This window comes from Chenopodium quinoa, unplaced genomic scaffold (assembly GCF_001683475.1).
Source record: "Chenopodium quinoa cultivar QQ74 unplaced genomic scaffold, ASM168347v1, whole genome shotgun sequence".
In the NCBI taxonomy this organism is placed as follows: domain Eukaryota; kingdom Viridiplantae; phylum Streptophyta; class Magnoliopsida; order Caryophyllales; family Amaranthaceae; genus Chenopodium; species Chenopodium quinoa.
In genome coordinates this window covers 3546996-3562005 of record NW_018742770.1, presented here as the reverse complement: position 1 = coordinate 3562005, position 15010 = coordinate 3546996, and the positions used below count along the sequence as shown (strand labels likewise).

Genomic DNA, 15010 nt, shown 5'->3' with positions numbered 1-15010 from the left:
ACAGTAATAAAATTACATTCGATTGTGAAGTATATTATTTTAATTGATTAGAATATATAATAAATGATGGATGTGGTACATTTTGAACTAATTCCTTGCTCCAAAAAATTATTATGATACAAAAAATAAATTTATATCATAATTTATGAGAGTTAAAATCTAATTATTTTTTGAATAAAATTATAATTCAATTTTTACATATGAAATATTATTACTTTATCGAAGATAAAACTGTAAATTAAAAAATTTATCTTAAAATTCTATCCAAATTTAATAAAAAATAGAATTCTAAATTAACTTTTTTATCCTACCAATTTAATTCTATATAACTCTATCCCGCGTGGCACGACATTTGGCGAAAAATTGAAACGCCAAATGTCGTTGTCTCGTCACCTGGCTAAAAGTTTTGCAACACTCCCTTACTTGGTAAAAAAAATCATTATTAATTTTATTATTTAATTTATATATATATATATATATATATATATATATATATATATATATAATTTTTGTATAACTATACTTTATATTAATGTATAAAATTCCCTCTTTGGTCCCATCCTATTATTTTCCTAAAATTTTGTGTCTTTCTACTATTGCGATTATTATAAAACGGAAGGAGTAGTACTTCCACTCCTTCCTTTATGTTTGTTAATCAAAATTTTACTATTAAACCTTTTATAAAAGAATCTAGTAGAATTATATTTCATCATACAATCTACCAAAATAAATAATAATTAAAAAAAAATAATCATCAAAGCATTTAGAGTTTGGGTTTAGCGTGAAGCCCATCAATCTGCCAATAAAAATGAAAATGTATGTGCCATGAGGAATCAAGGAACCGTTAAGTAAGATGCTTTATCACTCATGTATGTTAAGTATGAAGATTGCCAATGCAACAATGTGTTATATAGCTATATTCAAAGTTTATATCCAAGATAAGTTTATATTCAAAGTTTTATAGGGGCCAAATGCAGAATATGAAGATTACCGATCGAGCTCGGCCACAGGGACCGGGCCTCCCCCAGCCCCCCTTGGCTCCCGCCTCTATATGTGAGTGAAATTGTTATTCTATAATAAATGTACTTAAAATTGATATGTACTGATAAAATTGAATGTGTATCCCATATTAAAGAAAATAAAAAGTTACGTTCACTTTGTCAGGTTAAGGAATTACAGTTAATACACCTCTTATTACATTATAAATTTAAGGTTAAACCTCCTTAAATTTATAAAAATGGACTCTCGTAAATGGGTGTGGGCAAAGTCACAGCGTGGCATAAGCTTATTTAACATTTAAATAACGTACTCGTGAGGAGTTCAACTACACTATATTTTTTAATATTCAAACACGCTGAAGATTCAGCATTGAAAATAAAGATGATGGATGGTTATGCATTACTAACTAACAATCATCAACAGAGGAAGTTCTTATGTTTAACTGAAAATAAATATTAATTAAAATATCACATTTCATATATTGACCAAATTAATTCAGCATTAAAAATAATGATGATTGATGTTACGCATTACTAACTAGTAACTACTACAATTATTGACAAATGGAGGAAGTTTTTATTTAATTGAAAATAAAAATTACACATTGACAATCAAAAAATGAGAAAATTGCTTTACAAAGGAAGTAATTTCCCAATATCTTGTGTAAAAACATTACTTAGGCTTTGTTTGGTTTGGTTACTTTGTCGGTTATTTATCTGATTAGTTTGTTGTATCTTATTATGTTTTAATAATCTCAAATTACTTGAACTGATTTTTTCTTATTTAAATATTGTTCTATTAAATAAGCCTAAATAAGAAAGTTAAAGCAAACTAAATTATAGCCAAATATATGTAAAGTATTTTGCTAAAGTACGTTCCCTGAATGTTAGATAAGCACTTAAATTTTTTCTAAAATAGTGTTAAAATTTTGGATGCATGATGAAATCAAGCGTCAATTGGTGTAATTAATGTTTTACAACTTTTTGTATGCGGCCTATTATACCGTGCGACAGGAGTTATTCAGTCAGGGGTTCCTCGAGTTTCTCGATTAGGGGTTACTCAAGTTGTCAGGGTTACTCAAATTACTCGGTCATGGGTTACTTTAGTTACTCCTGACCAAGTAACCCCTCAAATAACCCCTAATCGAGTAACCCGACCTAGAGTAATTCATGACCTCCCCCTCTAGTAACCTCTAACTGAGTAACCCCTCAAGTAACCCCTTACGGAACCCTTAAGTAACCCCTGGCCGAGTAATCCTGACCGAACTCTTTAAGTGATCTCTGAACGAATTAGTCAAGTAACCTTGACCGAACTCCTTAGATAATCCTTAACTGAGTAACTGTAACTGAGTTACCCCTAACCGAGTAAACCCTCGAGTATCCTCTGACCGATTAACCCCTCAAGCAACCCTTGGTCAAATGAACCCATGTCCGAACCCCTCAAATAAACCATGACCAAATATGTAACTTAAGTAATCCCTAACTGAATAGCTCGGGTAAACCTGGGCACGGGCCGGGTTGGCCCGCGTGCCGCCCGGCACGGCCCGCCGTTCGGCGCAGCCCGGCACGGCCCGAATTCAAGCACGGCACGACACGAAGTTCAACTCCCGTGCCACGGGCCGTGCCACGGACAGGGTTGAGAATTCCCAGGCACGGCCCGGCACGAGCACGGCCATGGCCCGTCGTGCCGGCCCGTAGGCACGGCCCGGAACGGCCCGCGGGCCAACGGTAATGTTACCGTTTATTCGCTCCTTAATAAGCCAAAAAAACGGCTAAAAAACGACTAGTTTTTTGCCAATTTGCTCCCCAAAATTTCTATAAATACTCACCTCCATTTCATTCCCAAATCACAAAATCACAATCTCTTCTTCTTATCTCTTATATTCTCTAAATCTCTAATAATCCTTATTTTCTTAAATTCTCTAATTATTCTCTTAAATTCTCTAATTATTTTCCTAATATCGGAAAAAAATTAAAAAGTTCGTAATCGTAATTAGTGGAGCGTTGAAGCACGGTTGTAAGATATAAACTAATCTTAAATTTATTATTGTTTTATTGTTATTATTAGAATAATCTTGTTTAATTATTATTGTTGTTAATTGTTATTGTTGTTGTTATAATTGTTGTCATTAATTATTATTATTGTTACAATTGTTGTTGTTATTATTTATTTTTGTTGTTATTGTTATTGTTATAGTTGTTGTTATTAATTATTATTATTGATATTTTTATTGTTAAAATTGTTGTTATTAATTATTATTATTATAGTTAACCACTTTTTATTAAAAAATTAATTGTTAATTATGGCATCGAACAACCCATCATCTAGGTCTAGGGGGAAAGGCCGACTTATCCGTAGTAGTAGTTCTAGGGAACCACCAAATACAACGAGCCCCCAAATTACGAGTCAAACCAATGACCCCATTTACTTCCCCCCGGGCTATGAGTCATATAATACGTCGGGATTTCCAGCACCACCAGTAAACCAATTTCCACTACCACCATACCAATTTCCACCTAATTATATCGGTGATCAACAAAACTATTGTTCTAGCCAAGGTAGCCATGAAAGTACCCGAATTCCCTCCGGTTCTACCCCTTCTACTGCCACTCCCACTAAACCCACTACTAACCATCACACACATCATGAATGGTTAATCGAAACTGAGATGCTACTTTTGAAAAACCGAAGGAGTGAGGTATGGCGTTATTTTGCCCTAAGTAAAGATGGTGAACAATGGGCAAAATGTAAAACATGTAATAGTGTATTCACGACAGTTACCAAAAACGGGACGGGACACTTATCTAGACACATGAAAGCTTGTGCAAAACCAGCTAGTGATCCAACCCAGCCCAAAATTTCCCAATTCCATCCATACGGCTTTACATACAACTATGAGAGGGATAGGGATGAACTAGGAAAAATGATAGTACACGCCGAACAACCTTTTCTTTTCTCGGAAAGTGACGCATTCAACACCTACATTAACAAAGCACTACAACCCCAACATAAAAGAATCTCTAGGAAAACCGTTCGTTCCGCCGCAATGAAAAATTTCCTAGAGTACAAAGTCCGGTTACAAGCCGAATTGAGTAACCTTAACTGTAGAGTATCTTTAACAGCCGATTCTTGGGATAGTGGTTATAAATATCACTATTTATGTGTGACTTGTCATTGGGTAGATGATCAATGGATGTTACAAAAAAGAATAATACATTTCAAAATGCTGGAATACCCACACACCGGCATTAACATTGCTCACCATTTAATGCAAGCAATAGACGAATACAACCTTCGAGATAAAATGATGTCTATGACTTTTGATAATGCAACCTCTATGACATACACAGCTAATCTTATCAAACAAAACTTAACCGATGTACTATTAGATGTGTTTGCCATGTACTTAACTTATGTGTACAGGATGGAGTTCGGGCAATTGGCCCATACTACAGCAAAATCAGAGATGCTATTATGTCTATTAATAGCTCTAACATGAGATGCCAAGAATGGAAGAGTTTTCTAAAACAACAAAAGATAAGGGTAATAAAAATTAGAACCGATTGCCCAACTAGGTGGAATTCCACCTATGACATGTTAACAAAGGCAATTGAGTACAAGGGCCCGTTAACATTATTTTACAACCAAAAATTTCCACAAAATGCTTTGTATGATGATGATTGGAATAACTGTGAAAGATATATGCAATTTTTACAGTTATTATATAACATTACGTATTGTTTTTCTACTGTTTACAATCCTTGTGCTCAAAACTTTCTTTCTAATGCATGCTTACTTGCCCAACTTTTCGCTGATCATCGCCATCAAAGTGATTATGATCAGTATCTTCCAGCAATGGAAAAAAAGTGGCGTAAATATTATAGTGAGATTCCTTTGATTTATATTTTTGCTTCCATATTAGATCCTAGGCAAAAGTATGAAAACACATTTATGTTAGTTGACATTTACTTTCAATGCATGTTTCTTGACGATGATGTAGAAAACTATAAGACTAATGTGAAGGATCAGTTTTTTGCTTTATATAGAGTCTATGAAGCCAAATATGGCAACGTTCCTCGCTCAGGGCCTTCCCAACCATCCAAAAACGTAAGTAAGAAGGCCAAACATTTATTTTCACAAGCTACTAACTTGATTTCAAGGTTTTCAGGTGATTCATCAATCAGGAGAACGCAAAGCGACGTCTCGGAGTTGCAGATGTACCTGAGTTACGACTTCACCAAAGGCATGGACGACGATGAGATAAACAGCCTCGACCTCCTTGCATGGTGGAAACAACAAAGCTCGAAGCATCCAACTTTGGCGGCAATGGCAGGAGACATTCTTGCTATCCAAGTTTCCTCCGTCGCCTCCGAACGAGCTTTCAGCGCATCCGAAAGGGTTTTAGACGATAGAAGAACAAGTCTAAAACCCGAAACACTAGAAATGTGCGTGTGTTTCAAAGATTGGTTGGATGCGGAAAATCGCTCACAAGACCGTTCTTACGACCACAACGACAACGAAGAAGGAACCTCTGCTTCCGGTTCGGGTTCGGCTAGTTCCCAATCTATGCAACTAGCCGATGACCTTGAAGGCGAAGGCGAAGACGAAGACGAGCAAGAAGAAGGAGAAGAAGAATAGACAATTATTGTATATTGTACGATTTTAAAAATATCAATTTTATCATTTTCCAATTTTTGTTTAATACCATCATTGTATGATTTTTATCATTGTTATCATTGTACAATTTTCTCAACTCAAGTAATAATAATATAAAGTACGCATTATTCACATCCAAAGTCCAATTTGCCTTTTTTCCCCGTTTTGTTACAATTTGTAAATTCATATTAAAAAAAAATAAAATTATACCAATTACTAATAAATCATAAACATTAAATTTTAAAGTAATAGTATAAAGTAAATATATAAATATAAATATTGAATATACAAATTATAAAACATAAATATTCAACTTATAATTATAAAATTCATAACTTAATAACTTATAACTTATAAGTTATAAACTTATAAGTTATAACCTTATAAAACTTATAATTATAATTTTATAACTTATATACATTATAAACTTATTAATTTATAATGTTGTCATATATATATATATATATATATATATATATATATAAAATAAATAAAATTATTTGAAAACTGCACGAGCCCGCAGGCCGGCACGTGGCCGGCACGGCACGAGCCCGCCAGGCACGAGGGCCGTGCCGTGCCGTGGGCTGGCCTGTGAAAATGGCCGGCACGGCACGGCACGAAATCCTGGGCCCGCCGGCACGACCGGCACGGCACGAACCAGCCCGTGGCCCGCCAGGCACGGCCCGCGGCGGCACGGCCCGGCACGGTGCCCAGGTCTGAGCTCGGGTAACCCCTGCCACATGATGTGGCCTACTGTACCAAAAATTGTTGTTAATGTTTATTTTAATTATATTTCTACTTTTAGTTACCGTTTAGTTTTTTTTCATATTTAGATAGTGTATCAAAAAGTCTCAGTGTTGTTTCCGGAGAAGTATTTATTACATACTCCTATAGTAATTACCATAAATGAAACATCGTACAAGACTATCAAATTGTGATACAAAAGTAGTTATAGGCATTTATATCACTTAATTTAATTAATTACAGTATGATACTAGTGTTTGCTCATGATTATGTACGGACATTTTTTGAGGAAATTATGTACGGACATTGATAATGTAGAAGCTAAAAAATCCTCCGTAGTTAAATTAAATAAAAATAAAAAAGAACATATTTATTAAAAAAATATTCATAAAAACCAATAATGGAAAATGCTATATATAGCCCTAAGGGCTACATATAAGCATTTAATTTACTCTTGAAAATTGTTTAAATTTAGAAAATCATGACAAAAACACACTAATTACACCGATTTGCGCGTGTTTTTGTCATAATATATTACGGAGTAAAAATTAAACATAAAATTTAATGAATATCAACTACACTAATCGACACACAATTTTAACCTGCATTCTCAATTTTATAAAATGTTTTAAATGCTATCTAACGTCGTCCAAGGAGTTAGCAAGATCCATTTTAATTTATAATACCGGTATTTGACCCAAGTTAGTTGCAATTGCTACATTTAGTAATATATACTCAAGACAAAATTGTTGGTTCGAACTTTTATAGTTTTAATTACTCATTAAATTATAAACAATGGAGTACTAACTGTTCCATATCAATTTGTTGACTTAGAGCAACTACAGTACAATTTTCAAAAGTAAAGCTTAACTATTGGAGCTAAAAAATACAATAAGCTTAGCCAAGCAAATTAGTTTGGAGCAAATTAGCTTGGACGTGCTAGGGAGAAAAAAGTTTCCAAATTTTTCATAGATTAATATATTAAAGTAATTAAATTTATATGATTAATTGAAAAGGTCAAGCTTATTTAATTAGGAAGCTAGTAGCTAACCATTGGGGCACAAAATAGCTATAACGAAAGTTAGCTTAAAATCATATATGGCATAACTAGCTAATTTAACAATTAGCTTACAATTGGAATTGCTCTTACAAATTCACCAAAATAAAGTTCCTACTTCCTAATAATGGTATAGGAGAAGAGTAGTAACATTCTTGAAAAAATTAGAAAAATTCTACTCTTTCCTTAAAAAAGTTTAGTAAATCTCACAAATGTATTAAAAAAAGTAAAAGAGGAAAAAAAAAAAAAAAAATACACACACGCACACACACACATTTTTTAATATATTTGAAATTTCTGAAGAAGATGCTACAAACATTTTTGCAACAAGAATGACTAATTTCACTGCAAGGATTCAACATATACATACACCTGTGATTTGTAAAATCCGCTTCTACTCTCCCCTATGTGTTAAAATAGCTTTTCCGCCTAAGAATTGTACAAACTTTTCGAGGAGGTTTGGTCCTCCTTTGAACACAAAAATGGCCGTCGAATAGGGACCATATGTCAGTCGAGGTTGGCAAATCAAGCGCTGTTCTTGGCTTTCCTTAATACTTCTTTTAGGACATGTGCTATTCGATCTGCCATATGGTGCTCAAGAAACCTCTCTTTCACCCTTACATAGCCTTTCCATCCCATGGTCAGCCTCCTCTCAACATGTGTTGCTAATTTCACAATGTTCCTCGCCAGAGGGGTGACACCTTCTTTCCCGGCAGGATGCAACAAACCCGTTGTCTCATTCACAACTATTTCCATGGTGCCTCCAGCAGCTGTTCCCTGGTGAACATTTGATTTGATGTCAACCAAACAGATTTAAATCCAAGATGCTAGCAATATACATAGTATTAAGTTGCTACTCAGTAATAAAAAAGGTTTAAGCATTTGAAACATTTTACACAAATTGATTTAATCTGGAAGGCAACTTTAAGATGCTATAATAGTAAGTATTATCATTGCACATAAATTTGCAACAAGAGAAGTCCAAGTCAGATATCAACAGAGCAGTTATGGAGTGCTTGATATTCTACCATTACGCAATTACTGATAGCTTTGAGCCATAGATGCAAAGTGGGAGTCCACAAAAATCTTGTACTCTTAAAGACAGAGGACCCTTACAGAGTAGCTATTTGCTACAACTCTACAAGATCATGAAGGTAGCAAAGAGCCATTAACAGGAAATGGCAAATTCTTGAACTATAGCATTTCAGGACACTCCGTTAGCAATATGACTGACAAAGAAATGCAAAATGTAGCTGCGTCTTAGTTTGCTAGGCAATGATGATGTCATGTTGACAGACACATTTTGACAGTTACACGATTACACCAATACATCATGTTAACTAAATCCATCACCACACCATCCTGTACCCCTTGACCTTAAATTGAAGATCATCTTCATTTATAACAAGGCATGATAATTAGAAGTTTACAGGAAGTATCATATTCTGTATCATATAATAGTAGTGGTACCGTTTAATACTTTCATTCTGCCCAAAATTTTACATTACTTTAAGAAAAAAAATAGACAGGTGAAGAGAACATGCTTACCAGAACAGGAAGCTGGAAGGCCATAGCCTCAATGGTTATCCTCCCAAAACATTCTCCACGAGCCTATACACAATCATAAAACTTATATGTTAAGCTCAACCCAAGTTTCAAGTGTACGTTAAACAAGTTACAGTGAGACGATCACAGACAATTCAATGAACTTGAATGGCTAATGGAAAGTGAGTAAAAAAAGCAATAGTACCCAGCCATAATTCCACCGAGCAAAAGGCATGGATAAGACTAGTGTTACAACTGCTATGCAATGGCAATGATCCAATACCACAAACAGAAAGTCTAATAAAAAAGACACATGAAGATCGAAGTATTTATGACTCAAAACAAACAAAACTTCTTTAAAAAAGGCCCTTGACTTCAGATACACTAAAAAAAACTCTTTCACATTGATTGCAGAACAAAATTAAGCAAAACCCCCCTTCTCCAATACAAGATGGAAGATAGATATGTCAGCTGCAAGTACCTGTGAGTTTTGGACAAGAACATCAATTGCGGCAAGATACGGAGCTACAGTCAGGGTCTTATTTATGAAGTGAACACGATTCTGAATCTTTTTCTCTGCAACAAAGCTACGGAGCTCTGTTTCAAATTTAGTTTGCGCACTTATATCACTTCCTACTACTACTGCGTGCAGAGGAGGCACCTGCAACTTCTTTTCTGTAATAATCTGCAGGCTTTCCTGGAAAGCACGCAGAAATAGATCCTGACCTTTTCCACGAGATACACCTGCAGGCACAGAATGGTCAATGAATTGTAAACCAATTTACCTTAAACAAAGTCTCGTTGAGCAAAAAGAAGCATACACTCATTTCCTAAATCAAGACAACACCTAAGCACTCCATAAGAGCTCCTTGCCACATTTTTTTACATTCACAACAGTTATTATTATAAAGCTAGTTCATATAGATAACGGAAGAACATGAAATTAAGGGAAAACTAGTCTAAAAATATGATTCAGTTTCAAGGAATGTGATTGGGCTTAAATATTTATTTCATTTATTTCTTGGGAGAGACAATTATGGACCACCAGTCCACCACACACACACACACACACACATTAAGCTTCAAAAGCAGAAACATACTATTTATAATAGCAAAGAGCAAATCCTCATTCTGTACTCCAAGGTTTGCTCGGACATGCTCACGTAAAACTCTCTTGGCCACACTATTCTCAGCAACTTCCATAAGGTCCTTGCTGTTTCCAAGGTGCACGACAAATGTGTCTGGCATCTTTATACTGTAGAGTTAACATATTTTCACAGTTAGGTGCAGCTAAAAGCAGATCAAACTTGAACAAATCAAATCAAGAATTATAAGAGAGCAAAGAATTTTGTTGCGAAACTATTTTCCAATGTGTTCAAGCTATTTTACATAAACTCAATATGTCAGGATTTAAAGGATAGTCAACAAAAACTCAACCACATTCAGGTCGCGTATGATCAAGGTTTTGCCAAGAAAATGCCACTGCTTTACTAAGAAAACACCAACCAACATAAAGAGGCAAAAGAACGTGAAGAGAAGAATCTAGTCAAACACAATTCTTCCCATTTTTCTTTATATTTGAACTGATTTCTTCATGAGAATAGATTAAGAACAAGAACAATGCAAGGGGCCAGAATTGCGCGTATCACCAACAAAATAGTATAATGAATTTTATTTTTTTTTAAAAAAGTTCCTATGGCAGACAGGGTTGAGTTAACAAGTGACAAAAGATCAATACCCCAAACGTTCTTTAGTTCTGTTTTTCCAATATTCTGCCGTGGTGTGAGAATCAATCATAGCAGCTGCCACAAATGGTAGATGCTTCACATACTCCAAAGTGAAATAATGTCCTCGCATTTCATGAATCCACCACAATATCTTTGGAAGAACACGAGAAACATTATCCTTTAGCACAGCGTCCAGCCATTTCCCAGCAACAGCAGTATTTAATACAACTAGATCAGCTTTCAGAGCAGTATCAATAGTCTTTTGGCCCTTTGCATGGAGAATCTGGATAATAGAAATTAATTAGTGAAAAGAAAGAATAATAGGTACAGGCGGAAGCACTCCATTAAGCAGGTCATGGATAAGTCAGATCACCAGTGAAGTAAATATCTGAGGGCGGGTCAGGGAGGAAAAGGGGAGAGCTAAGGATGTCTGACCTGTACTCCTCTGTCCAGCATTTTATTTTCCAAACTGTATACAACCTCATCTGGTTCAGCTGGTTTTTGATAAGTAATCCACACGACTTCAGCACCAACACCTCTCAACAGAAATGCCAACTCCATCAGCAACAGTGGTCCACCTGAACACAAATGCGTCAAGTAGAAAGTTTTAGACTGAAATCAACAGCGAAATTAAAAAAACGTATGGAGACTAGAGGAGGGGCAGGTTAGAGATTCAGATAGCATAATTTGTTCCATATACCAAAGGAACATAAAAATAACTCATTCTATTGACTTCAATAGCTTGCAGGCAAACTATAGCGCTGGTAATTCAAGGCAACCTTTACAGTCTATATTAAGTGCTATGGTAATTGGATACAATAGCTGAGTCAGACACATAGATAAGTACCTTTGTCCAGTATAAATACTAGAGTGTAGGTAATAAAATTTTAAGTGAAGCCAGGAAAACTCTAAACATTGTTATAAAAACATGAGGATCAGGCAATCAGTCGTTCTATATTATTCTTAATCGAGATGTTACAAAGTTGATTATATTCCCAAGGTACTAAATGGAAAGCTAGGTGGCATAGATGTACTAGCATGCACCTGTTTGAGCTTAGCCGCTGGAAAATTCAAGATCTAATTCTATTTAGACTTCCAGCAATGTCCGAGATAGGTCTTTCAGAATGAATAAAACCTATGTGAGGAGAAATCTATATTGGATTTAGTTTCAAAGAAAGTGGAAGCCATCAGACAACTCAAGTATGCCCAAGTAAATTTTCATGCTCCAATCACCAGTGAGAACTAACGCTTAGATATAGATCTCTAATGTATGGCTTATGGACTCTCAAACTGCAAAACAATTAATTGTATTGGGTCAAGAATTATTTAAATCAAGGTGTCTAGTGGCAATCATTAGGCGATCCCACGGGATATTTTATCAATTTTCCCATTACTTAACAGAAATATATCATATACCCTATAAGCTGAACTTCTGCTCATGTCAAGAAATGTCATCAATAATCTTTTGAGAATCACTAGAGCTTGAAGGAAAAGAATAAAAAACTATAGTCTGTATATGTCATGAGTGACATGCCCATTAGACAAAGCTCTATAGACTTCTCTCCTCTTCGCATGAACGATTTCCAAATGAACCTGAAGGTCATCTCCATTTATGTAAATCAATGAACGGAAAATATGATTTGCATTTTTGTAATCCTTAAAGACATGTAATAGTAATGACTAATCTTACAGCATGTGGCCTTGACAGGACATCATACCAAGGTTGTACAAAAAAGATTCATGATAGTTTTGTTTTAGTGTTTCAAAAGTTATATCTGATTTGCCTAGCTCTTTTGGGTTGCTTCCCTTCCTTGTCAAATATTGGGGCCTCATGGACTCATGGTCAATAGCTAACACGCAGATGCGCCTCTCCCATGCCTGTTTTAGTTCATTTGTCAGTGGCTATGTCACTATATGGGAAGTCTTGCTCTAATTAGCTCGACCATAGTTGATGAGAGAGAGAGAGAGAGAGAGAGAGAGAACATGGGAAGTGAAAAACAAGGAAATTGCTCGTAAAAGGCGAAGTGCAATAAGGTGGGTGGACCAGTTTGGGTGTAAGAAAATGCTATTAAAGCAATAAGAAGATGCTTATAGTATGAGAAACTTTCTGAGAAAAGTATTTCTTTTAGGCCAAAGGTAATTGGTCATTAAAATGCTGTTATGGAAATAAAATCTTCATTCCCTTTTATTAAACCAAAAGCCCACAACTCCTTTGCCACCCCTTTTCTTTTCTCTCCTTCCTATTGTCCCCTTTCCCTCCACTATTGTTTTCCACACTGTAATGGTAATATTTACGAAACCAATTCTATCTTATTTCTCTTCACTCTTTATGACCCGCTTTAATACACCTAGTTAAGAAGATAAAGGATCTGACAAGAGCACACTAATAATCTGTTAAACTGGAAACAAATCCCTAAATTTTAATTACTTAATAGAGGATAACAAAGAAAAAAAAAGGACAACACTTTAATCCATCAATTGAAATTCGGATGTGGAATCAAAGGGTTCAACAGATTCAACTGTAGCTGAACTGAGTACAGAGCCACAATATGCAATAATCACCTAAATCTTTTTGACAAGCCATATTAACGCGTAAAAATACTGAAAGCCCAACAAGGCGTGTACCTCATTGAAGTGAGACACACTTTGAGGGTGTTTGGTGTGAATAATGGAAATGAAGTGGAAAGGAAACAAATACGAGGGAGGAAAGGAAACAATTAACACTCATCTTTTCATTAATTTAGTTAAATCATCGAAATAAATCACTTAAACCTCTCTCTTTATTTTTGTTTGAGGAAAACCATTACCCTTATGTAATGACCCAAGCCAGCCAACAAACACTTGGTAACGGTAATGGTTTAATTGAATCCGTTTCCAACCCCAAAAAAAAACTCTTCCCAAACATGTTCTTTATTTCCAATCGTAAATTCAATTCATTTACAAAAAGTCATACAACATCTACAAACGAAATCAAATTTAGAAGAGCTACATTATGCCATAATCAGCAAAATGTTTTATACTTGTACAAACAGTTTTTAAATCCTCATAAAAAGAAGCATTTTTTTTTCCTTTCCTTTTCCTTGGCAATTATATCCATCAAATATTTTATAAATTAAAGACTAATGAATCTAAATTATACCCTTCATTATTTTATTTTTGAATAATAATCTTCATTTCTTATTATTTCATCAATAACATCCATCATAAATTCCAACAAATACTTAAAAAAATGATAAAATGAGGGAATAATTAGAATACCAGAAAGCGAGAGTTGATGCGAAACCAAGAGAACGAGCTTAGACTTCATAAAGTAAAGCGGACTCGAACGCGGCGATAACGACGACGACGACGACGAAGAAGATGAATGAAGGATCTGCTCATCCTTACCTCCATACAACAATCGATCATCACAAGAAGGAGAAAAACTAGCTCGAAAAAGCAATACAATTAGGGTAGAAATCGAAAACAGAGCTAAGATCGTTAACAACCATGTCTTCTTCTTTAGAGATTGCAGATGAAACGATGAAGAAGATGAAATTGGTTTCGCCATTTTGGATGCTAATTGTTGATTTTCTCTGGTTGAATTTGTTAGCAGTAGAAGTGGGAGGATGAATGATTGATGGGATTGGATTGCGACATTTTCTAGGGTTTATGGTGATTGAAGAAAGGGTGGGGTGTGATTGATGATGAAATTTGGGGGAATTGGGAGGAGAGAGAAAGTGAGGAAGTAGGAAGTGTTGTCGTTGTTATTGTTAATCTAAATAATGAGAGTGGAAAATGGTGGAGTGGTGCAATGGTCGAAGTGCCGACACCTGAATATTGGAAGTTGGAAACAATTTCCTCGAGACAAGGAGGAGGAAGGTGGGCTGATATTAGGATTTTGAGGTAGGGGCCGTATTGGTATCAAAAATTGACTCGGTCGATTCAATTTGATTCGTAATGATATAATAATTTATCACGAGATTCATGACTCAACTTTGAAATAGACCTAACTCGACATCACCAAACTCGATCCAAGTTGGTAGTTATTAGTCAGGTGTTAATTCGGATTATCGGTTAGGGTTGGATTTAGATCAGACCTAATTTAATAGGGTTATTTTGGATTTTAATGGTGTATTCTTTAAATTATTATGCCCATGCACATCAATTGATTACATTTTGAATTAGATCGATATTACAAAGGAGAATAAATGCGTATTACAAAGTATATTATTAGGGAGGTTCTAACTAATCAAGAAATCCTTTTAGCTAGCCACTTTGTAAGATAAGTAAGAAATTTGAT

At 35.1% G+C, this 15010-nt stretch overlaps 1 protein-coding gene across 1 annotated transcript; it reads right to left on the bottom strand.

Annotated features, from left to right (window-relative positions):
• Positions 1-7480: 7480 nt before the first annotated feature.
• LOC110724769 lies at positions 7481-14628 on the bottom strand. Its single transcript, XM_021904224.1, has 7 exons — positions 13987-14628; positions 11164-11306; positions 10740-11011; positions 10102-10256; positions 9483-9745; positions 9005-9067; positions 7481-8233 (listed from the first exon to the last, which is right to left on the bottom strand). Exons 1-7 carry the CDS (start codon positions 14276-14278, stop codon positions 7982-7984), a joined length of 1440 nt encoding a protein of 479 aa, XP_021759916.1. The 5' UTR covers positions 14279-14628; the 3' UTR covers positions 7481-7981.
• Positions 14629-15010: the final 382 nt, after the last annotated feature.

Bases quoted from the DNA above. Each gene is read 5' to 3' on its own strand.
- LOC110724769 (XM_021904224.1), bottom strand. From the start codon at position 14,278: ATGGCGAAACCAATTTCATCTTCTTCATCGTTTCATCTGCAATCTCTA. The intron at 11,012-11,163 runs GTCAGACATCCT...TCTATTATCCAG, and splicing joins TGCTGGACAGAGGAGTACAG to ATTCTCCATGCAAAGGGCCA. The intron at 10,257-10,739 runs GTATTGATCTTT...TTAACTCTACAG, and splicing joins AGAACTAAAGAACGTTTGGG to TATAAAGATGCCAGACACAT.